At 43.1% G+C, this 25,448-nt stretch overlaps 1 protein-coding gene across 1 annotated transcript in view; it reads left to right on the top strand.

Moving 5' to 3' along the window:
- Nucleotides 1-25,448, top strand: part of LOC132513658 (amine oxidase [flavin-containing] A) — a 76,846-nt gene that overhangs the window by 46,878 nt on the left and 4,520 nt on the right. The window contains exons 4-12 of the mRNA XM_060138168.1: nucleotides 1,347-1,451; nucleotides 2,142-2,233; nucleotides 9,921-10,062; nucleotides 13,026-13,175; nucleotides 13,606-13,765; nucleotides 14,659-14,755; nucleotides 18,368-18,421; nucleotides 22,214-22,271; nucleotides 23,772-23,869. Of these exons, the coding sequence (XP_059994151.1) occupies nucleotides 1,347-1,451; nucleotides 2,142-2,233; nucleotides 9,921-10,062; nucleotides 13,026-13,175; nucleotides 13,606-13,765; nucleotides 14,659-14,755; nucleotides 18,368-18,421; nucleotides 22,214-22,271; nucleotides 23,772-23,869 (956 nt within the window). The remainder of the gene's footprint in view (nucleotides 1-1,346; nucleotides 1,452-2,141; nucleotides 2,234-9,920; nucleotides 10,063-13,025; nucleotides 13,176-13,605; nucleotides 13,766-14,658; nucleotides 14,756-18,367; nucleotides 18,422-22,213; nucleotides 22,272-23,771; nucleotides 23,870-25,448) is intronic.

Raw genomic sequence — 25,448 nt, 5'->3', positions numbered from 1 at the left:
AGATGTTTTAAAGAAAAAGGAATTAAATTAGGAAATAAAGGGAATTCCCTAGCAGTCCAGTGGTTAGGACTCTGTGCTTCCACTGCAGAGGGCACAGGTTCATTCCCTGGTCGGAGAGCTAAGATCCTGCAAGCTGTGCAGTGCGACCAAAAAAAAAAAAGGAAATAAAGTCTTAGAAACTATCTAGACATGCTCTCTTTTCCTAAGGATTCACCCTCCCCTCACAGTAGCACAGTGCGTGTCACACAACTGAAATGAAGTAAATGGCAGCTAATAATTAGCTGTCTTTGTGTTGGAGGTTTTGGTACCAAGCAATAGAAACCAACTCAGGCTCACGAGAGAGGATTTACTGAAAGGATATCAGAGGGCCCACAAAATCAATGGGAGGCTAAAGGGCCACACTTGAGAATGGGCAGAGACCAGGGAAACTCTAGCAATTTAGGGGCAGGAACCACAACCATGGTCTTTAGAGCAGGAAGCATCTGCTCAGCGTGCTGCCATGGGGAAGGAGAACCCAGAGTCAACTTTCTTCTGTGCTTGGGTGACCCACTGAAGGGTCAGAGTCCTCTGAGAGTGTGTGATTGGCCAAACTCATATCACAGACCCACAGCCTGGCCGAGGCGAGAGAAAGAATCTAATCCATCGCCTTCTGGAATGGGAGATGGTACCCAGGACTGTCCTTTCTACACATCTATTCACAGAGGAGAAGATTCAGTTTCCCAAGAAGAAACCAAAGTGCTTACTAGGAAAGGGGAACAGATGCTGGACAACCCCAAATGGCAAATGCCCATTATTCCACATTTCTAATATTTTGATTCTTGACTTTGGGCATGGTCCATAGTCTAGACAGTCTTTATTTAGCCTGTGTGAACCTTAAGACATAGTTTGAGATATTTCACTTTGTTATTCCAGTCCTGTATGTGGTCCAAAGACAGTCCTCCATGTCGTCATCCTGCTCTCATCTGAGTGGGAACATCCTTTCAAAGAGATTAGATAGGAACTCAGGAGCTGAGAATATTGTGGCATCAATGTGAGATACCGGGATGAGCTACCTTTATTTATTTGTTTGTTTGTTTGTTTGTTTATTCTATGTAAGTAGAAACAAGTTCAAGGCTATTATTTCCTGTAAGTTAAAAATGGATGATATAACACCAGGGAAATCTTGCTCATCTAATTGAAATTTGGGGCCTGTATAGGTCAAATATATTTACTGTCCATCAAAGGTGACGTTTTTGACACAGTAGAGGATCCTGTTTCCTTGAAAATGGCTCGTAGGCTGGTTGGTTTGGGATTTTTTGAATGTCATCCTAATTTAAGGTATTATCCTTTGCTTTTAAATGTTACAGGGGAGAACTTATCCATTTCGGGGTGCCTTCCCTCCAGTGTGGAATCCCATTGCCTATCTGGATTACAACAATCTGTGGCGGACAATGGATAACATGGGAAAGGAGGTAAAGTGTGTGTGCAGCTTGCACATGACCTGTTACTGAAATATCAACAGCAAATGTTTAGTATCCATCCTTCCACAGTGCAGGGAACATTGCTCTGGACGGTGATGCATATCGTTTCCAGTGTACCCAACAACTCTGCCAAGCTGGTAGTATTTCTGCTTTACAAATGAAGAAAATCAGTGCCAAGGGGTTACATAATTTCCCCAAGACCACACAACAAGGGACAGGATTCAAACCCACATGTCTCTGATACTAATGTGTGTGCCTGTGTTTTCAACCTATGCCACTGAGAATTTATGTGACATATTTTTGCCGGGAGTCCTACTTATAGTGATCTTATCCATATGTTATGCCACTTGAGATAGCAAAGGAGAGAAGGATTCGTTTCCCCAAAGTTTTAAAATGGGTGTTAGCTTTCAATAATAATTATGATGTTGACCATCATAATTACATATTAATTTATACATATATATATGTATTATTATTATTATTTTGGCAACAGCATTAAGGCATAGAATCCAAAGAGCTATCCATCCCAAACCCACCACTATCTATACATAGAATTCTATGCCAATCACACAGTCCAACATAGACAGAGAAACCAGTTTTCAGAGGCTTTCCTGAGGGCCTCTTGGCAGGGCAGTGGGCAGTAACCATCAGACCTAAATGTGGGCCCTTCTTTCTCTGCAGATTCCAGCTGATGCACCGTGGGAGGCACCACATGCAGAGGAATGGGATAAGATGACCATGAAAGATCTCATCGAAAAAATCTGCTGGACAAAGTAACCTTGACTATTTAAAACATTTCTTTTTAATCTTCCCTTCAGATCGTTCCTATCCTATCTTGAACTGCAGTGTTTTTCTTCATAAGTTACAGGAAAAAAGTTAAGAGGAAACTTAATGACCTTTCCATCAGTAGCAACTTTGGGGACCCTTTAGACACTCAGAGCAGGATTGAACATAAAATGAATCTAAAACATAAGAAGAAAAGTAGGTGAAGGAAGCTGAACTTTTTTTTTTAATGAAACGGTTGTGTGCTTTGCAATAAAAGAAGTAATTGTGTTTTCAGATAATATAGAGATCAACTACAGAAGCAATTTGGAAAGATATTAAAGTAATTTAATATAAATATAGAAGAACTGGAGGGAAGCTAGTCTATATTAATGAAAAATATAAACGATATGTTTTCACTGAGAATCTGTGTTATTAGCTGAGTTACTTACAGATCATTCAGCCAGCATTTTGGGGCTGCTATGTGAAAGCATAGTATGAAGCACTGAGGAATGGTGGTGAACTTGTTAGGCATGGCCCCTAACCTCACGGAGTTGATATACTTTTAGCAGGAGAGACTGTCATTATACACATATTACATAATTCTAGGAGAGACTGAAACTGGGAACCTGACCTGTCTGATGGCAAAGGAGAGATTCCGTGTTGAAACAATCTTTAAACAGAAACCAAGGAGTTAGTACATCAACTAAGAATGAGCCACAGAGGATGGGAAGGGACAGGGAAGGATGGATGGTGTCGGGGCAAGGAATCTTCCAGGAATGCGCCCTAATGGATGTGGAAAACAGGAAAGATAGATGGTGTGAGAGGATGGTATCTTCCATGAATGAGCCATAATAGATGGGGGGAGACAGGAAGGGTGGATGCTATGGGAATTAAGAATCTTCATGGAAGGTGCCATAGTGGATGGGGGAAGACAGGAAGGGTGTTTAGTGTGGGGAAGTGTTATCTTGCAGGATGAGTAACAGTGGATGGGGGAGTTAGGAAGAGTGGATGGTGTGCAGAGGTGGTATATGCCAGGAATGATCTAGTAGTTGAGGGAAACAAGAAAATGGATGTTGTGAGGGGATGGTATCTTTCAGGAATGAGCCACAGTGGATGGAAGGAGACAGGAAAGATGGATGGTGTGTGCAGGTGGTATCTTCCAAGAATGAGCCAGTTGATGGGAAAGAAAGGAAGAGTGGATGGTGTGAGGTGATGGAATCTTCAGGAATGAGCAACAGTGGATGGGGAGATAGGAGGGTAGACGGGTCGGATTGTATCTTCCAGGAATGAGCTATAGTGCACGAGGGAAGACAGAAAGGATGTATAGTGCAGTAGGATGATATCTTCCAGGAGTGAGCCATTAACCATGGAGGGGGACAGGAAGGGTGGATAGTGTGTGGGGTTGGTACATTCAGGAATAAACCATATTGTATGCAGGTGTCAGGAACAGTGGATGATGTGGCAGAATGGTTTCTTCTGAGAGTGAGCCACTGTTGACAGGGGAAACAGGAAAGATGGATGGTGTGGGAAGATGGTATGTGCCAGGAATGAGCCATAGTGCATGGGTAGAGACAGGAAGGATAGATGGTGTGGTGGGATGGTGTCTTCCAGGATAAGCCACAGTAGATGGGGGAGGGTGTGTGGTGTGGGGATAGTATCTTTGGGGAATGTACCAGTTGGTGGAGGATATAAGAGATATATTATGTGAGATGATGGTATCTTTCAGGAATGAGTCACAGAGGATGGGGGGAGAGAGGAAAGAGGGATGGTATGTGTAGATGGTATCTTCCAAGAATAAGTCAGTTGATGGAGGAGACAGGAAGAGTGGATGCTGTGGGGAGATGATATCTTCCACGAATAAAGTCAGCTGATGGGTGAGACAGGAAGAGTATGGTGTGAGGGGATGGTATCATCAAGGAATGAGCAACAGTGGATGGTGGAGAAAGTAAGGATGGATGATGTGAATGATGATATCTTTCTGGAATGAGCCACAGTGGATGGGCATAGATGGAGAAAGGTGGATGATGTGACAGGATGGTATCTTCCAGAAATAAGCCATAGTGCATAAGGGAAACAGTAAGGATGGTTTATTTGGTGGGATGGTGTCACCAGGAATGAACCACAGTGCATGGGGGAAAGGGAAAGGATGGACAGTGTGGTGGTATGGTATCCTCCAGGAATGAGCCAGTTGATGGGAGAGAAAGGAGGAGTGGGTGGTGTGAGAGGATGGTGTCTTCCAGGAATAAGCCACAGTGCATGGAGGGAGACATGAAAGATGGATGTTTTGGTGGAATGATATCTTCCAGGAAAGAGCCATAGTGCAAGGGGAGAGACAGGAAGGATGGATCCTGTGGGGGATGTTATTGATACCAAGTCCAAGCTCTCTTTGCTTGCCACACGACAGGCCAATGAATCGGAGACGAGATGTTGAGGCAAGGAATATGACTTTATTCAAAAGCCGGCAGACCGAGAAGATGGCAGACTAGTGTCTCTGAAAAACCATCTTCTCGGAGCCTGGATGCCAGTTTCTTTTATAGAATCAGAGAGGGAGAGGCGGTGAGGAAGTAAAGTAAAAGGGCCATCAGTCTTGCAAAACATCTCCTGGAATGACCAGCCTCTGTGAGAGGATGTGTTAGTTTCTTCTTTCTTGCAGCCATTCACAGGTGGGCGGGGTCAGATGGCCTCCCTGTGAGCTGAACAGCAAAGGGGCAGGGTTCCCTGAGGCAGGCCATTATGTATGATTAGAATAACAAAAGCAACGAAAAGCAAAGGTTAAAGTCAACGAAACAGGTCCAACGTAGAGTCCGATTTAGCTCTACCCTGTTACATTACATTCCAGGATTAACCCATAGTTGATGGTGGGGACAGGATGAGTGTATGGTATCTATCAAGAATGAGCCACTGTGGATGTGGGAGACAGAAAAGATGGATGGTGTGGGAGGATGGTTGTTCTAGGAGTGAGACATAGAGGATGGGGGTTGGGGAGGAAGGGTGCATGGTGTGGAGGAATGGTATATTCCAGGAATGAGCCACAGAGTGTAGGGGGAGATGGTAAGGATGGATGAGATAGGGGGATTTATGTTCCTGGAATGAGATGCAATTAATGGGAGCAGACAGCAAGGGTAGATGGTGTGGGAAGATGTTGTCTTCCAGTAATGAGTCAGTTTTGGGGAGAGACTAGAAGTTTCCATGGTATCTTCTAGCAATGAAGGAGAGTGAGTTGGGAGGGGTGGGGGCAGGGGCCGACAGGAAAGCTAGATGGTTTGGGGGGGGTATCTTTCAGGAATGAGCTACAGTGACTGTAGGGGGAAACAGGAAGGGTGGATGAGGTGGGGGCAAGGTATCTTCTAGAACTGAGACAAGTATTGGGGGAGATAGGAATGAGGCGTGGTGTGAGAGACTCCATCTTCCAAGAATGAGCCACAGTAGATTGTGGTTCTATGGGAAAATATATGGTGTGGGAGGATGGTATCTTCCAGGAATGAACGACAGTGGATAGGGGAAGACAGTAAGGGGGTAGATGGTGTGAGGAGATGGTATATGCCAGGATTAAACCATAGTGGATGGTGGGTTACAGGAAGGATGGATGGTGTGGGAAGATGGTATCTACCAGGAATGTCCGACTGTGGATGTGGGAAACAGAAAAGATGGATGGTGTAGGAGGATGGTATGTTCCAGGAGTCAGCCATAGTTGATGGGGGGCACAAAAAGGTGGATGGTGTGAGAACATGGTATCTTCCAGGTATGAGCCATTGTGAATGGGAAAGACAGGAAAAGTGAATGCTGTAAGTGGATGGTGTCATCCAGGAATAAGCGACAGTGACTGGGGTGGGGGGAGAGGAAGGGTGGATGATGTGGGAGCATGGTATCTTCCAGGAATGAGACAGGTGATGGGGGAAGACAGGAATGATGGATGGTGTGAGATGCCATCTTCCAGGAATGAGTCACAGTAGATGGCAGTAGACAGGAAAAAGTGCATGGTGTGGGAGGATAGTATCTTCCAGGAATGAACCACAGTGAGTGGGGGAGATAGGATGTGTGTGGTTGGATGGGAATTTCCAGGAATGAGCCATAGTGGATTGGGGGGGAGGGATACAGGAAGGGTGCATGGTATAGGGGAATGGTATGTTCTAGGAGTCAACCATAGTTGTAGGGAGGAGACAAAAAGGGTGGATGATGTGGAAATATGGTATCTTCCAGATATGAGCTACTGTGGATGGGGGAAACAGGAAAGATGGGAATATTATCTTGCAGGAATACAGCAGTTGATGGGGATATCAACAGCAGTTGATGGGGATATCAACAGCAGTTGATGGGGATAGGAAGAGTAAATATAGTAAGGGAATGATATTTTCCTCGAATGCACCAAGTAGGTAGGGTGAGATGGGAAGGGTGGATGGGTGGGGGGATGGTATCTTCTAGGAATGAACCAGGTACCATCCAGGAATGAACTGCAGTGATTGACGGTAGACAGGTGGGTGCATGGTGGGTGGGGAGAATGGTATCTTCCAAGAATGAATCAGGGTAATGGGAAAGTGAGAGTGTCAACAGGAAAGTTAGATGGTGTGGTTACATGATGTGATAGTATCTTCCAGGAATGAGTCACTGTGGACGGGGAGACAGGAAAGATGGATGGTGTGGGGGAATGGTATCTTCCAGGAATATCGGTTAATCAGAGGGAGTCAGGAAGGATGGATGGTGAGGTGAATGTTTTCTTCCAGTGATAAACCACTGTTGGGAGAGGCGGAGTAGATGGTATCTACTGGAATGAGCCAGTTGATGGGTGGAGACAGGACATGTAGTTGTGGGGTGAATTATATGTTCCAGGAATGAGTTACAGTGTATGGGGTGAAAGAGGAAGAATGGATGGTATAGGATGTTGGTATCTTCTAGGAGAGAGCCACAGTGATGGGGGGGCAAGATACCATGTCCCCACATCTTCCACCCTGCTTGTCTCCCCTCACAGTCACTGTAGCTCATTCCTGGATGATACCATCTCCTCATACTCTTCCTGTCTTCCCCCATCTACTATGGCTCATTCCTGGAAGATACCATTCCCCCCACCCATCCACCTTTCTGTCTCCCCCTACCTGCTGTGACTAATTCCAGGAAGATACCACATCCTCACACCATCCACTATTCCTTTCTCCCCCATCCACTGGCTCATTCCGTCCTCACACCATCCACTATTCCTTTCTCCCCCATCAACTGGCTCATTCCTGGAAGATACCATACTAACATACAATGAACGCTCCTGTCTCCCCCCTCTCTACTGTGATTCATTCCTGGACCACACCATCCCCTCTTCCTTTCCCACCCCCCATCACTGTGGCTCACTCCAGGAAGATACCATTCACCACATCTTCCAGGAATGAGCCACAGTGGGTAGGGGAAGAGGGGAAGGATGGATGATGTGGGGGGATGGTATGCCTAGGATTAAACCATAGTGTATGGAAAGGATAGGAAGAGTGGATGGCATGGGGGGATGGTATCTCCCAGGAATCAGTGACTGTAGATGGGGAAGACAGGAAAGATGGATGATGTTTGGATGGTATGTGCCTGGAATGAACCATAGCATGTGGGGGGGAGACTGGAAGAGTGATGGTGTGACGAGATGGTGTGGTCCAGGAATGAACCATAGTAAAATGGGGGGAAACAGAAGGGTTGATTATATGTTGAGATGATATCTTTCAAGAATGAGCTAGTTGATGGGAGAGACAGGAATAGTGGATGGAGTGAGGATATGGTATCTCCCAGGAATTAACCACAGTGCATGAGGGGAGACAGGAATGACGAGTGGTGTGTGTTTGTGGGGGAAGGGTGGCATCTTCCAGGAATGCACGTTATGTGTGTGGGGGGGTGTCTACAGGAAGATTAGATGGTATGGTTGTGTGAGGAGATGGTATCTTCCAGGAATGAGCCACAATGATGGGGGATATAGCAGGAGTAATATAGTGAGGGAACTGGTATCTTCCAAGATGAGATACAGTGGTTAGGAGGAGACAGGAAGCCATTGGAGTGATGGCATCTTCCAGTAAGGAACCACAGCGCTTGGTGGGGGAATGCTACAGGAAGAGTGGATGGTGTGAAAGGGTGGTATCATGAGGCATGAACCACAGTGATTGTGAGAGGAGACAGGTAGGGTGAATGTTCTGGGTGCGAGGTATCAGGAAGGGATGAGCCATACTGGGTGGGCTGTACACATGATAGATGAGTGATGTGGGGGATGGTATCTTTCAGGAATGAGCCACTGTGGATGGGGGTGGGGGACAGGTTGGTGCATGCTGGGTGTGAAGAATGGTATCTTCCAGGAATGAATCACAGTGTATGGGGGATACAGGAAAGATGGATGATGTAGGAGGATGGTATCTTCCAGGAATGACCTGCAATTAATGGTGGGGGACTGTCAGGAAGGATAGATGGTGAGGGGGATGCTTTCCTCCAATGATGTATCAGTTATTGAGAGAGACAGGAAGAGTGAATGGTATCTTAAAGGAATGAGCCAATTGATGAGGGATACAGGACTGAAGGATGGATGGTGTTGGGGGATCATATATCTTCCACAAATGAGCACAGTGGATGAGTGGAGATCAGACATGTGGGTATGGGGAGGATATATGTTCCAGAAATGAGTCATAATGAATTGGATAAAACAGGACCAATAGATGGTGTGGGGTGTTGGTATCTCACAGGGGTGAGCCACAGTGATGGGGGAAGACAGGAAAGATGGATGATGTAGTGAATGGTATCTTTCAGGAATAAGCCATAGTGGATGGAGGAGACAGGAGATAGGGTTACTGGCGGGGATGATGTTCCAGTAGCGAGCCTTAGTAGATGGGGAAAAATAAGGAAGGGGAGGGATGGTTTCTTTCAGGAATGAATCCTGAATGATGGGATGGATGGAAGGATAAATGGTTGAGGCATGGTATTTTCCAGTTATTAGCCACAGATAATGGCGGGAAATGTGAAGGTTGGATAGTGTGGGAAATGCTCCCCCACCCCAGTATAGGGAACAGGGAACAGCTTCTGAAGGCCCTGAGATGGGGAGATTGACACGTTTTAGCAATGAATGGAGAGTATACCTGGATCATAAAGATGCCATGAGGAAGTGATGGAATGAGAGTTTGGAGAACTCGTTGACAGGCTGATGGTGCAAGATATATTGGCCATATTCAAGACTTTTGACTTTTGCTGTGAATGTCACTGAAGGATTTTAAGCAGAGTGGGGTTTTATTTGTTTGTTTGTTTTTTAAGTTTTGGACTGTTAAAAGACTTAATTGGCTGTAATGTAGAGAAGGATCATGAGGGCCCAGGAGCAGGCGCCATTGTTTTAAGCCAGGTGAGGGACAGTGGTAGCCTGGACCAGGGTGGGAGCAGGGGAGGTGTTAAGGAGAGAAAGTTTGTTCAAATAAATGCAGACAATATCCTTAATGAACTCTGACAAGCATATTAACCCTTTAGATTGCATTGGGATTAGCATGTTTGGACTAACCCATAATTTCCTAAAAGTAAGGGAAAAGTTTATTTTCCCCAAGAGTTAAAATCTGCATTCCTTCAGAAATTGAGTCCATGAGTTGTTTTTTTCAAAAGCAATAGAACTGTTCTCCAGCCATGCTAAATTGTGTTTTAAAAAGGTAATGTCCTGTGAAGCATGTACGTATTTACTCCTGACTTCCGCTCTTGTTCTGTGACCAGGACTGCTAGGCAGTTTGCATCTCTCTTTGTGAATATCAATGTGACCTCTGAACCCCACGAGGTGTCCGCCCTGTGGTTCTTGTGGTATGTGAAGCAGTGTGGAGGCACCACTCGGATATTCTCCATTACCAATGGGGGCCAGGTATGGAGTGTCCATTCTCACACTAAACTTCATTTGTGATTTTGCCCTCATCGAGTGCAGTACCTTAATACTTGCTTCTATATTTTGAAACATGAGTGAATTTGAAACATGGATTTTTGAAACGATCTCCAAAAAACTTTTCTGAAAACAAAATTTCTCATTTCCTTTTCTTGTTCCTGAAAATAAGTTCACAACTAAAGAATGTTTCATTTTGAATTAATTAGGTTTGAGGAATTCAGTTCCTTCCTTTTGGAAGTAGGTAAAATTAGACTATTTCTGTAGGAGGAGCTAAATTACTAAAATCAACTTATTTCCAAAAATTTCTAGTACTTGTAAAATTGTACTTCAAGTCATCTCTGTTCCAGACATGAGGCTTTTTTGTCCCATTCTGTGTCTCGGAGTTATTATTTTATGTTAACTGTTATAGAATGGAAGTGACTATTCTTTCTTCTAATTCAAGTGATTTATTGGTTACTCTTTCAATAGTAAATTCTACATTTTGGCTTCTAAATTTTTGCTGCCCACTAGCATTTGCCCAGCTTCCATACTACTTCCATTACTGATGAATGAACTCATTTGACTCACTGGCTGGACACACAGCAAACCAGTGGTGAAACCAGAATCTTAATTCCCTGATTTTCCAGATTCTGAGATTCTTTGTTTCAAGGCTATCCTTTATCGGAAGAAAATGGATATCTCTTTTCTAGGAATGTTATGCCTCGATGGGCTAAGGTTTAATTAGGATCAGTTTACTTCTAACTTATGTTCTGTTTCATAGTGTGAGGTGTAGAGTCCTTGTCAACTGAGTGAAATGTTCCTCTCCTTGGGAGATCTCCAGAAGTCCCCAAGTTGTTCTTGTGGTCCCAAGAGTTATTGCCCATTTGACCCTTAGCTTTAGCAAACTTAAGGCAGTTGCATTTTTAAGTGTCTTTACGCTTAGAAATCCCACATTACTCTTTTTAACCTATATTTTACTTTCTGAGATATCGTGGCTCGTATTTTATATTTACATCCCTCATTCAGGGGAGCCAAGATACTTCTAGGCAAACTCCACATGACCTTTTGGAGGGCACAGTTCACATTATGAATCTCAGACCATTATCACAGTATCTTTACAAAGAACTTAGACTTATCCTTTAATAGTTTAGTTCCAGAAATACTAGACGCGAAGGAGTGGATAGTGAACACAAATGGAAATAGTTCATGGTCTTTCCACTATACTAACATTCAAAGTAACTCTTGGAAAACAGAAGTCACATTATAAATTAAATGGTCCCAGTTTTGTGAGGAAGGATGGATCATGAATTTAGGGCTAAACTGCTTTGGGAATATTTTTATAAAGAACTGTGGTCGTGTCATTAGAACAATAGCCAGTTATTCAAGTGTAAGAATCATTCTGTGGCTGCTGACACAGGCTTTCTGGAAGGTGATTGTCAAATGTTGGGCTGTTCTCCAGTCTACCTACATGTATTTGTAACCATTCAAAGAATCTTCTACAGCAGGCTAAAAACATTCCCCCCGGTTCTTACAAAATGCACTGTATTAAGGACTGACCTTAGATTAAGCTGGAAGCATGACCATGGTGAGTGTAGCAGATGGCAGTAGGGCAGAGCACTTGTGGTCTTACAGAGCTGCTCAGGGGAACTATTTCACAATGTCTGGAGGAATAGGCAGATGCTTAGTCTTCACCCTTCGGCCCCCGCAGTGAAACTTCCAGGCATTTTGGCAAAAATTTCTCAAGAGCTGAGGTTTGGATTCTTAGAACATCATTGGGTGATGACCAGGTGATCCCTGAGAGCACCATGAGCCTGTTCTGCCTAGACAACCCTGGGCTGGGACTTTAAGAAACCGAGGGGAGTTAGAAACCGCATCCCCATCTCAGTGAAACTAGAAAAAAATAATTAATTAAAAAAAAGAAATCTTCTGAAAGTTTAGATTCCCGTACAGGCTATGAAGCCAAGGCCCCCCTACCCATCAGCTGCTGGGTCACATGTGGGCCTTTTTGGTTCCAAAAATCACGCAACTTCATGTCTGCTATATTGTTTGTGTCTTCTAATGAGCCTAATGCCAGGGCCTTGCCCATTGAAGGAGATCAATGAAGGGTTGTTGTCTTGAGTTTTTAGCAAAGAGAAGGTCATTATAGTTTGTGTTTATACTTGGAACATAAAGAATAAAGACAAAAGCTTCACACATAATCTCACCCCGTCTACTGTTAACATTTTAATGTATTTCCTCATTAAGATTATACCATATAAGTGGTTTATATATTTTACTTTTTCACTATTAAATTATTTAAAATATCATAAAAAAAAAAAGAAAGAAAGAAACCGCATCCCCTGGGAGAAGTGCAGCATCCTCCCTGTCCCAGGGTTCCCTCCATGCACTGCACTCTTGGGCACTTGAAGCCCACGCACTTGCTGTTATTTGCATTCGGTCAAGGTGCCAGTGGTATAGGGGAACCTTCCTTCTGATTCTGTGATTTTATTTTAAATTTTTATTGGGGTATAGTTGACTTGCAATGTTGTGTTAGTTTCATGTGTACAGCAAAGTGAATCAGTTATACATATGCATATGTCCACTCTTTTATAGGTTCTTTTCCCACATAGGCCATTACAGAGTATTGAGTAGAGTTCCCTGTGCTATACAGTAGGCCCTTATTAGTTATCTATTTTATATATAGTAGTGTGTATGTGTCAATCCCTATCTCCCAATTTATCCCTCCCCCACCATTCTGTGATTTTATAAGCTGGTAACAGCTTTTCGTCACCAGACGCTGTGTAGAGCATGATGGTTGAGGTATCTTGGTAGACTGCCTCTGTCCTAATGAGTTCTTCCAATAGTTAAGGGTGCAGAGGGTGGAGGTATGGCCTGTGACTTTCTGGAGGTTTCTGATCAGTGGTAAATATGCTCTTCCTTCCTTGGGCTTTTATAACATTTCCTTTCCTGCCTGCCTTCTCCTGTAGGAACGGAAGTTTGTAGGTGGATCTGGTCAAGTAAGCGAGCGGATAATGCACCTCCTCGGGGACAGAGTGAAACTGAGGTGTCCTGTCACCTATGTTGACCAGTCAGGTGACAACATCATGATAGAGACATTGAATCATCAACTTTATGAGGTAATTCAGTTTCGTCAAAAAAGAGCGTATATTATGGGACTTCCCTGGTGGTCCATTAGTTAGGACTCCCCGCTTGCACAGCAGGGGGCACAGGTTCGATCCCTGGTGGGGGAACTAAGATCCTGCATGCCGCACATCAAGGCCGAAAAAAAAAAGAGAAACTTATATTAAATAGGTCTCCTGTCTTCTGTAGCTTCTAACTAAATATAATCCAAGCAGTGGCATAATTAATGCTGGCGTATTTCTGACTCGGTCTTCCAAATTACCAGACTTGGTCGACTGCCTTATTCTGTTTTTTTGCCTCACAGTGGCCTCATACTGTACATTGTTACCGCTTACTGTCATTCGAAATGGTAAATGTGATGTTTCACGCTCCCTGCAAAGACTGCGACTCAGGTTTGAGATGGTATCTTGTGTCTGTGTGTTTTAGTGCCGATACGTAATTAGTGCCGTCCCTCCAACTTTGACTGCCAAGATACACTTCAGACCAGAGCTTCCTTCAGAGAGAAACCAGTTAATTCAGCGTCTTCCAATGGGGGCTATCATTAAGTGCATGATGTATTACAAGGAGGCCTTTTGGAAGAAAAAGGGTAGGTTGCACTTATTCATGCTTAAATTGTATTAAGCAAAGACCATGCTCTTTTAGGAACATTTTATGCTACACACTGAACAGAAAAAAAGATAAGTGTTTCCAGCTGGTAGAGAAAGGATCAGAAATCTCAGTCTGTCCACTCCTCATAGCCCCGGGCAACACAAAATGACCCCAAGAGCGCTTGCTGGCAGTGGGGGGGAAGGAAGAGGTCCCTCTGGTCGTGGGACCACATTGCCCAGACCCCTGGCATATGTCTCACCCCTTACTCTTCATGAGCAGAGACAAAGGAGCACCACGGAAAGAGCACTCCTTTGAAGTTACACATCCCTGGGCTCCACTTGCTTACTAGCTGTGAGGCCTCAAATGACACTTCACCACTCTCAGCCTCAGCCTCTGTGTAAAATGGTAATTAGACCTGCTGTTGGGGTGTTGTGAGGATAAAATGAGGCAGAGTCTGGGCAGATATGGTGTCTGTTGTTGCTAAGCCTTCAGCTCACACTCAAAGGATTCCTTCCTGCCACTTCTTCCATGGTTTCACAGGGGTGATTCCCTCTAACACACCCCCCTCTTTCCCATGTATTCCAGGACTCCAGGGCCATCTTCATTTTACTCATGCACTGATCATACCTGACCTTTATGTAAAGGTCACCGAGATGGGTCATTTTCTAATGTGTCTGGGTGACCAACCAAACATCCTTGTATAGTCAGTGTGTGTATTTAATAGTAAATAACTTCTAGAGTTGGGGCAAAGACCAATAGTTTAAGATTTGCCTTCCTCTTAGCAAAAGAGTTATATATATATATATATATATATATATATATATATATATATATCCCTCTTAAATCTCTGGTGAGGTTACTCAATCTCCTATTGATTTTCTTCTGGTTAAGATTACTGTGGCTGTATGATCATCGAAGACGAGGAAGCTCCGATTTCAATAACCCTGGATGACACCAAGCCAGATGGATCGCTGCCCGCCATCATGGGGTAAGTTAGAGCTGGGTGTTCTGCATTTTTCAAGCTCTGTTGATGTATCGGTGTGTGTGCTGGCAGAACATGTTGTTTTGCACTAGAGCTCAAGCAATGCTAAATAACCCTACAGACAATTTATGTCATGTTTCCATGTATGAAAATATTAGAGTATGTGGCACAAGAACACTGAGAAACTTTACTAAAATTAACACCACTTTGAACTTGTGCCCATATGTTTCTTTCCCCCATAAACTTACACGTGGAGGACAGAGAAAAAAACGCAGCTAGACAGGCGGGATGGTAGACCACCTTGCCTACAGGATGTTGACAACCATTCTGGAATGAGAACTGTTTTATCCTGTAAAACCTTCCAAAGTTATGTTTTCTGGGCTTTATTCCTTTCTCCATTCTAGACATCACTACCTAGCAAGTGTCAATATGTTAATTGTTGGAATTCCCTGGTGGTCCAGTGGTTAGGACTCCGTGCTTTTGCCGCCGAGGGCCCGGATTCGATCCCTGGTCGAGGAACTAAGATCCCACAAGCTGTGTGGCACAGCCCAAAGAAAAAAAAAAAAGAAAGTGAAGAAAAATATGTTAATTATTACCCTGGGAGATAAGATGGATGACTAATGAGGAAGTGCAGTTCAAAGGAGAACCAGGCCTTGAGCGTAGGGCACTTTTTCCAGTAGGTCACTCTATGGCTACTTCACCAGGGATGGTCCAGGGCAAGGTTCTGTGTCTGGAAGAGGAGAGCTCTTTTTCTCTCCTACCATCCCCTCACACAGCTGCTCTGCCCTCTGGAGACTAGGGGTCCAGAGAGGGAATCGGAGCTCCCACAAAGAGATTTCTAAGGAGTGCCGTAGCCTCCCAGTTGCCATGTCTTTTAGTCCTCCTCAAAGCAATACAAACAAAAGGGCTATTTATTCTACCACATTGCAATAAAAGAGCACAGCTTCTATAGCAGTCAGTGACTTTAGAAACCAGTGGTTTTCCCCTTCACCCCGAGGAGAGTTGAGCTCATGTGCATTGCATCACCGAAGGGAAATTACAAAATCAAAAGGAGCAGACCCATGACCCTAGGGACTTAGAAAAAGGCTATGCTACTGGACTGCCAACAAGACATTTTATAACCACTTCTCTGGCTGTAAAATATAAGAAATGGCACCAGCCTCCCTGGTAAGGGCAGGTGCTCACAATGTAAAGACTATAGGAACATTGCACCCTGTTCATCTCTGACCCCCCTGGGCAAGAAAATACATAGATTGTTTGGGCAGTTTGCCGTCGCCTTCTATGTGCCAAAAAAATGCAGGAGGTTGAGGTAGAGGTTTCAGGAGACTTGTCGGTCAAGATCAATCCAACTGTAGATGAAAGAATATTGATGTTCTTCTTGCCCTGGGTATTAAATATTGCGGCATCTGCTCTTCCGGCATTTCTTTACATTTTTTAACAAGGACACGTATTGCAGAAGCCTTCTAGATGGTAATGGGCTTATTTAGGCAGCTCCTAGAAAGTGATACTCTGATCTGTTTTATCTGGACAATCGCTTCCACCCTGTTCTTGCCTTGAAGCTATATTGCCTCTACCCTGCTCTTTGCTCTAGGCAATGAAAGCCTTGAAGACAAGGAGTGGTATAATTGCCCAGCACTGTTTGTGATAACTAGTGCCTTTTGGAAACTAGAAAGGACCTTGTACTTTAGAGCTGTGAAATGTTCCCAACCCAAAGCCAGGATGTTTAATTTCTCCAATAAAACACCAAAGGAAGTTCAATGATAGTTGTCCGTTGTTACAATTAGATCAAAGAGGTTATTTCATTCATGACTTGAGATTTGACAGATATAGCCAAACCTAACTGCCCTTTATTTTTTTTTTAACATCTTTATTGGGGTATAATTGCTTTACAATGGTGTGTTAGTTTCTGCTTTATAACAATGTGAATCAGTTATACATATACATATTTTCCCATATCTCTTCCCTCTTGTGTCTCCCTATCCCACCCCTCCAGGCGGTCACAAAGCACTGAGCTGATCTCCCTGTGCTATGCGGCTGCTTCCCACTAGAAAAGGGAATTGTAAAAAGCACCCAAGATCTAAAAGGGTTTTCAGATAAATCATTTAATCTTTTATCAGATGTTGGTGATTTTCACTGAAATACTGCATAAGTCTAAAATGATTGATTCTTGCAGAAACCTAAAATTTAACTAAAATCATTACCAGCAAGCCACAACATAAAGTGTTAGTTAAATCAACCAAAATCATGACTATGTCCCCAGAAGTTCAATGGTTCAAATTTCTTAAACAGTCCACAGCTTTGTATCTTTGCTTCGCAGAATGATCTCGAATAACAACTCTAAAGGAATTGCCAATCAAATTGAAGAACAGTTTAATTGGGAGGGGGGCTTGAGGGAGAGGATGAAATGCCTGTTTTCAGCCCTCACATTTTCAGTCTTGATCTACTTGTCTTTTCGGTCTAGAACAAAAAAATACAATTTTAAAACTTTTTTTTAAATGGAGAAATAATTTCATTGTCCTTTAGCTCATTTGGATTTTTTGAAAGCTTTCTAATAATAGCATAACTAAGGATTCCTTGTCACAATTCAATTCTTTAAAATATACATGCAATTAGTAATATCAGTATAATAAATAGAATCTATTTGATTAAAGGGAAGCAGAGAGATTATAACTGAGTTTTACTGAGCCACTGAATTTGAGGACTATGCTAGGCCAGTTTTCCAGGAAGCCAACTCCGAGATGGAGATTTGGGTGCAGGAGGTTCTTCAGGAACTGCTATGGGGACCGCTACCTGGGGGGAAGGGAAGGAATCAGGATTGAGCAGAGGGAGAGGCTGGGCTCCGGTGTTGCCCCAACAGAGGCCAAAGCCATCCCTTGGGAAACTCTGGAGCGGGGATGGCCCTCCAGAGGTGTCTGCACTGAGACGAGGGGGTGGGCTTTGGTACCCACCACACTCCGGAGCCAGTCATTCTGGGAAGGGATGGGACCTTGCACCAGGCAGTTCTCTGCTACAGAGTGCAATTGCTAGGGAGGGGTTTGGTTGTGAGCTGAGGGTAATGAGCATTTGGTCCTGAAGAGGGATCTTGGTGGCCCACCATGGCAGCCACTACAGGCACTTTTTTTTTTTTGGCCACGCCTCGTGGCATACGGGATCTCATTGCTCCCCGACCAAGGATCGAACCCGTGCCCCCTGCAGTGGAGGCACAGAGTCCTCACCACTGGACCGCCAGGGAATTCCCAACAAGCACTTATTGATATTTGTTTTTCCAGCTTTTATCAAGTACTTGGCAGACAGCAACAGTCATTACCAGGATAATCATTTAAAGCAACATTAATTCATCTGACAGTTCATTTCCTACTGTATGCCAAGGACTGTGCTAAACTTTGGGGGTAAAATATTGAGTAGGAGGTGACCTGTTGTTTAGGATCCCACAGCCTAGCAGGGAGGACAGAGAGGCAGATGAAGACAGTCTGGCATTTGCTCTAGTAGAGGGAAATAATGGGAGGGTGTGGGAGAGTTTATTAATGCTGAGTAGGTGGAGGCAAGAACACTTTAAAGAGACAACTCTTAAGATAAACCACTGTCGCCTAATCGTTCAAATGTAACCTCTCTCTCCAGCTTCATCCTTGCTCGAAAAGCTGACCGCCTTGCTAAAGTCCATAAAGAACTAAGGTAAGTATTTACACCTGAAACGTATAAAAGGTTAGCTTTATATTGTGCTTGTTGCACTAACAACAGGATAACAGCATTACGAAAAATGCAATAATTCATTAATCTCAAAATCTCAACAAATCAACCTTTTTGTATTTCACTACGCCCCCTTGACTCAGTCCTTGCCCATATGCCTGTATCAATTTAATGTCACATCTTTGTGTTCATTTTACAGTGGTTGAGAGGTAGGCTTTCCCAGTAAATGGATGGAGAAAAATCATTTTAAAAAGTTAGCTGTGAATAAAGCTTAAAAGGACAAGTCCCAATCACCTTGCCAGACCATTAGTCTTTCTCCAAGTTTCTCTGACATGTACTTTTTCTGAAAAGCAAATCTATACATAGGTCTTCCAACCTATTCCAACTTGTATACATAAAAGTATGCTCCTTTGATTATCTGGGGTACAGCTCTGATGTTCCCTTCTCCCAAGAGCTTCCCAGTAGAAAACAATTATTTTAGGACAATGGCTTTTTTCTTTTTTTCTCCCTTTCTCTCTTTCTGTTTTGTTGTATTCGTTTTGCTTTGTTTTGCACTGGAATCCTTTGTTCAAGTAAAATCTTACCTGGAACTCTTACCTGGAAACACTCATTAGGCTGTTGGGGGAATGCCTCTGGACATTTCTGGGCTTCCCTTCTTTAGGGTAACCCTAAATCCTTTGTTAGCTTTTGAAGAAGGCCAATACGCAGGCAAATGTATACTTCTCTCTTCATTTGATTTAAAAATTAAGCAGCAAATCCACTAGCAGCCCTTGCTTTGAGAGCTACTTTGATGACTTTGCAAGTCAGAGAAAGGCCGCAGAAGTTCCCACGTTTGCACACGGATTTGTTTATTTGAGCAGCCGTGAGATGTGATGTCAGGAAGGGGGAACCCTTTTGTTGTTCGCCTACTCACTCAATAGAGGAAGAATTTGGGGGTCCAGTGATGGGGAATGATTTGTTCAAGGCTCCACCGCTAGCTTCTGACAAAGTCAAAAATAGCATCGAATGTGTGCTTTTTTCATTACGTCACACTAAGCTTGACATTTTCTTTTGGATTTCCTGCATTCCCTCCTTATTAATAGTAAAATAAATACCAGCCTGGATGTAGACGTTTGGTTATGATTCCACATAGTGGCTAAACTTCTCAAAATTTTTATAAGGCAAAAACCCTTAGAACTCCGAATGTCATTGACTAAAGTAATGGTTCTCAGGACCAACCGCATCAACATTTCCCAAAGAATGTTTGGAAAATTTTTCTGAGGCTGGTAGATTATGATTTGGTAGGTTAGGGGTGGGGCCCGAGTACTTGTATTTTTTAACAAGCTTTTTCAGTGATTATGATGAGCAGCCAGATTTAGAAACCAGTGGGTAAATTCAACTTGCACAATGACCTCTTTTGGCCATCATTTAAAGTACGTTCTGTTGGGACTTCCCTGGTGGCGCAGTGGTTAAGAATCTGCCTGCCAATGCAGGGGACACGGGTTCAAGCCCTGGTCTGGGAAGATCCCACACGCCGCGGAGCAACTAAGCCCGTGCGCCACAACTACTAAGCCTGCGCTCTAGAGCCCACAAGTCACAGCTACTGAGCCCACGTGCTGCAACTACTGAAGCCTGTGCGCCTGGAGCCTGTGCTCTGCAACAAGAGAAGCCACCGCAATGAGAAGCCCGTGCACTGCAACAAAGAGTAGCCCCCGCTCTCTGCGACTAGAGAAAGCCCTCGCGCAGCAATGAAGACCCAACGCAGCCAATAATTAATTAATTAATTAATTAAAAAAAAATAGTAAAGTATGTTGTGTTATTTTTAGAGTCCAGCTAATCAATCAGTGCATTGCTCCAACATCCTTATCTTATATAACTTTTCTAAAAAATTTTTATATTAATGGGAGGAAGGGATGGAGAAGATAATTTCCTGATGTGTTTGTATGAGCTAATCCTTGACTCATTTAATAATGTGAAGTATAGTAAATAATGACTTATATTTCTATTATTACTAGTTTATTGTTCATGAATGAAAAATTGCCTACGAAGTAGGTTGATTAGATTTTAAGGTTCACTCTGTTTTAACAAAGATTTTATTATTTTTTATATACTGAAAATAAGTGAAGCATTATTAAGTTTTTCAGAATAATAATTGTCAATACTTTTCTTTTCTAACTGACTCAAAATGTCAGAATTATTTCTTGTAACACTCATGTGAAGTAGATAAGAATCAGTCACCTATCTTATCATAGCATAGGAAAGATGGTACCATACTTGGCTGAAGATGGATTTTGATTCAGTAAGTTTTTATTGAGCACTTACTATAGGAGGGATGCTCAGGAGAGTAGACCCTCGACCTGCCATTAATTAGCTGAGTGATGTTGAGCCAGTCTCTTCCGTGCACTGAGCCTCAGCCTCCTCATGTCTGAAATGAGGGGCTTGGATTAGACAGAGAGAGACAGTCAGGTGGACAGTAGTCTTGAGACTTCTTCCAGTTCTGCCTTTCCTTTATCATTATTGATCTGTAGTATGAACAGCTCCTTGAAGGAGCTGTATAAATGGTGTAAGTGTGAGCATTTGGATAAATTTATAAAGTTACATTTTGTCTCACATTATTCAGAGAGATTGGGGACACATTTAAAAAATATTTTCTAATATAACTTGGCAACATTAAATTGGCATCTTTTTTTTTGGATGTGCTGCACGGCTTGCGGGATCTTAGTTCCCCGACCAGGGATCAAACCCGGGCCCCCTGCAGTGAAAGTGCAGAGTCCTAACCACTGGACCTCCAGGGAATTCCAAAATTGGCGTCTTTTAAAATCTGTGTATTACTAATAACTATAACCTTCCCTTCCCCCCTTTCTTCCCAGCTCAACATTGTTTTGCCTTTTGTCTCTTTAGCTTCTAATGCTTGTCTTACAGATTTGAATTAAACCCTTTGCCATATTTTTTTACAGTTGCTTATTAGCCTGTAAAAAATATTTTGGAGCACTATTTTAAAAAGTTTTATTGGGGGCTTCCCTGGTGGCACAGTGGTTGAGAGTCTGCCAGCCGATGCAGGGGACACAGGTTCGTGCCCTGGTCCGGGAAGATCCCACATGCCGCGGAGCAGCTAGGCCCGTGAGCCATGGCCGCTGGGCCTGCGCGTCCGGAGCCTGTGCTCGGCAACGGGAGAGGCCACAACAGTGAGAGACCCACGTACCACAAAAAAAAAAAAAAAAAAAAAGATTAAATGGGGACTTCCCTGGCAGTCCAGTGGTTAAGACTCTGCACTTCCACGGCAGGGGGTGCAGTTCGATCCCTGGTTGGGGAACTAAGATCCCACGTGCCATGCGGTGCCGCAAAAAAAAGAAAAGATTAAATGAGCTTTATATGTTCATAGATCTTTAAAACATAAATATAGGATAGTTAAAAGACACCATCATACTTACTATAGACTTGTAAAAGAGATTATTTTAGAATTTTACATATTCCAGAAAAGTGACTTAGAATCAACTCCTAAAACTGAATTTCATCTCATTTTCCCCATTTTAACTGAATAGATATGGTATTAGGTAGTGAAAGAGGCAAAAATGTAAAAGAGGAAAAATTCTGTTGCATCTTCAAAGCACATGACTGTATTCAGGAAAAGAGTTAATCTGAGTGCAGAGATTTATGGAACTGTTCATAAAGAAGGCCATTGATTTTCATTTTTCCCTTAATAAATCTAGTTCATTGGCAAGAGCCCTGGAACTCATTGTGTTTATTCTGTACTCATCAGTCATTACTTCCTTAACATTTTTTGGTTCTTTTTTATAGGAAGAGGAAAATCTGTGAGCTGTACGCCAAAGTGCTAGGATCCCAAGAAGCTTTACAAGTAAGAAATCCCCAGCTTTAATCCCTAGCAGGTTCTGCTCTGTTTGCTCTAAGTGGTAAAGCAAAGCGGATTCTGGTTTCCTGACAGTGTTATGAAGAGAAGGAATATGCTTACTGGAGGTTTAACTTCAGCAATCACAAAACACCATTAAAAGCTGCTGTCAGTGCATGCAATTTCTGATGCAGCAGTTTCCTGGGCTGTTTAAATGTTCACTGGATAACTGGCAGCCAGTTGTAATGAGAGGCGGGAGCTACAGGTATTATCTCCAGAGTGATTGAGATCAGTTCCCAGAGCAGAGGCCCTGCCCTCTTGTCAATGTCAAATGATTGCTGCAAAATAAAATCCCAGCTGTATCATCATTTGTTGGTGAAGACACAGTAGTATATACTTGATAAGATAGACTGAATCTGGACTCTCTGCCCAGGTCAAAGTCATACTAATTTGTTTTTCTATCTGAAGACTCTATTCACACTTCATTTAGAAATTTCAGTGCTTTCAATCCACCACTGAAAGCAATTATGAGAAGGAAATTCTTTTTAAAGGCCCTACCAGATAGCTGGGGGCTCTTTCAGGGGATTATCTCTGAACTGTTCAAAGAATAAACTTGCAGAATGTGTTAGGGAAATCAGAGAAGGTTCTCTCATGTCCCTTGGGAAACATTTTTCATCTTTAATTGTTCCCTTTTTAGCAGGATTCCCATCATTCACGTTTCCAGCTGAGAGAAGGGGTTCTGAAAAAAGCCTTTTTCTTAGACACTGTGCTTTTCTTCTACCTTCTCCCTCCCACCCTTTTTTTCCGGCAGTAATGCCTTGGTAGATGGGGAAGTAAAGTCTGTTATTTAGAGAATGCGGAGATTGGAGCAGACCTTTCCAGAACCTGATTGTTGATGGGGTCCTAAAGACTTCAGAATCTGCATGGAGATGCCCTGTCTTCCAGATATTGGAATACTTCACGTCTCTCCTGGGCAAGAGGTTGAGAAAGTCAAAGTATACACGTTTTGTCAGTTGGTACCTCACAAAAGGCCATTACTTGGTACTGTCGTGTTTCCCCTTAAGTTAGAAAAACGGTGCTGCTTTTTTTTTGGTACAGACTATAATTTTATTTCTCACAGAACACTTAAAATCTTCATCCTCATGGATTTTAATCATCTGTAGCTATCCAACGTCTTTGAATACTTTCCTTATATTTTATTAACTTCCCACATTTAAAGTCCCTCTTTCTGGAAGTAGAGAAGATTCATCTCTCAAGATTCCTAAGCAGTGCAGATTCTAACAAGGAGACATACACATGCCTTGAATCTGTAAATGAGAGACAGGAAGAGGTGGCCATGAGAAGGCGACTAAATATTCTAGTACACGTGGTCGCAGAGCCCAGGAGCAGTGCTGCTTTTTTTTTCATGTAAACTTTCTGTTAAAGCAAAGTACATAAGAGCCTTTATTGTTGACTGGTGGCCTTTCAGCTTTGTCTTCCCTTTGAAATTTTCTCCCCATTTAACTGCAGCCGGTGCACTATGAAGAGAAGAACTGGTGTGAGGAGCAGTACTCCGGGGGCTGCTACACGGCCTACTTCCCCCCGGGTATCATGACTCAGTACGGAAGGTACTACCCAGATGCTATACCGGTTGATACAAGGCGTGAGCCAAACTTAGAAATAGAGAAGCAAAGCTCAATGGGAATTTAAAAAAATAGCAATCAGCATTCTTATTTCTAATGTCCCAGATAGTTTGTATGTTTCTGGATGTCCATAGGAAAAGAAGTATGTCCGTACATAGGACAGTAGCTGACAGCACATAAAATAATCGTAGAGCACTGGTGAGGATTTCAGATGTTGGCTCTACGTGTGAGAATTCTGCAAGCTGCAGTGTCCTCCAAGGGGCCTTCTCGAGCTCAACTAAACATTTAGTCTCGCACAGCTACTCTAGGCTCCTGGACAGCAGTCTACATAGAAGGACATGGGCTAAACATGTCTTGCCGGCAGAGCAGCATCAGACATTCCTCCTCACGGGGAAGCATCCTCACTCACAGGGAGTTGACATGCGTGCAAGATGGGAGAGTTCACCTTAGCTTAGAAGCCCCATGCGCCACAGGAGCCATGGTCTCTTATAACAGCCTCATAGGCAGTGTCCAGGGTCCCCGCAAGGGACATGCCCAGTTACAAGATGTACCACACTCAAGAAAGCCCGAAGTTATAGACTCTTCCCAGATCTTTACAATTCATGACAGTTTCCCATCCCAGATACAATTTACCAATGTGGGGATGCAAGAGAGCCATTTTTACCACGGGCAGTGCTGCCTGGCAACATATATGGCATTATACCTTCATCAGGTTTCTAGAGGAACAGAACTAGAAGGTTAACTCAAGGTCACATGTGTCCACAGAGAAGGAAGAAGGGTTTGTTAACCCTTACCTTACATGAGCTTTTTGTTTGTTTTTTCTTGATTGAATTATTAAATAAGCAATGATGTTAGTTCAATTTTAGGTTTATGGCAGAATCAATCATTTTAGACTTGTGCAGTATTTCAGTGAAAGTCATCAATATCTGATGAAAGATTAAATGATTCATGGGAAAATCTACTTAGGTCTTGGGTGCTTTTTACAATTCCTTTTCCAAAGGGCAGTTAGTATTGGCTATTTGTGTCAGATCTCAAGCTGAGAATGAATAGCCTTTGTTAGGGATAACTGTATTGATGAACTGGAGTGCTTCTGGAGTCTAGAAGATGGGATGAGGATCATGAATAGCTGAAGCTAAGGATTTCTGAGTTGGAAAAAGGCGTGACAGTGGGTTGAGGTGAAGGCCTTTGGGGCGGAGGTAACGGTTTAGGAGATTTCATGAAAGTGGCTGCAGACGTGGCAGGAGTCAAAGCTGACAAGGTAGGAGGTGACAGTTGCTCATTCAGCCCAACCTTTCCGTGGGTCTCTTCACTAGGACCTCTTCATAAGAGAAGGCCCATTTTGCTACTCTCAGGCAGTCTCTAGATAGATCCATAGAAACTAACTGTACAGAAGTTTTTTTTTTTAATTGAAGTATAGTTGATTTACAGTGTTGTGTTAATTTCTGCTGTATAGCAAAGTGACTCAGTTATGCACTTATATGCATTCTTTTTTATATTCTTTTCCATTATGATTTATCCCAGGACATTGAATATACTGTTGTTCCCTGTGCTATACAGTAGGACC

The sequence above is a fragment of the Lagenorhynchus albirostris genome, chromosome X (genome assembly GCF_949774975.1).
Source record: "Lagenorhynchus albirostris chromosome X, mLagAlb1.1, whole genome shotgun sequence".
Lineage (NCBI taxonomy): Eukaryota > Metazoa > Chordata > Mammalia > Artiodactyla > Delphinidae > Lagenorhynchus > Lagenorhynchus albirostris.
The sequence above is the reverse complement of the archived record's forward strand: the minus strand, read 5'-3'. Positions and strand labels throughout refer to the sequence as shown.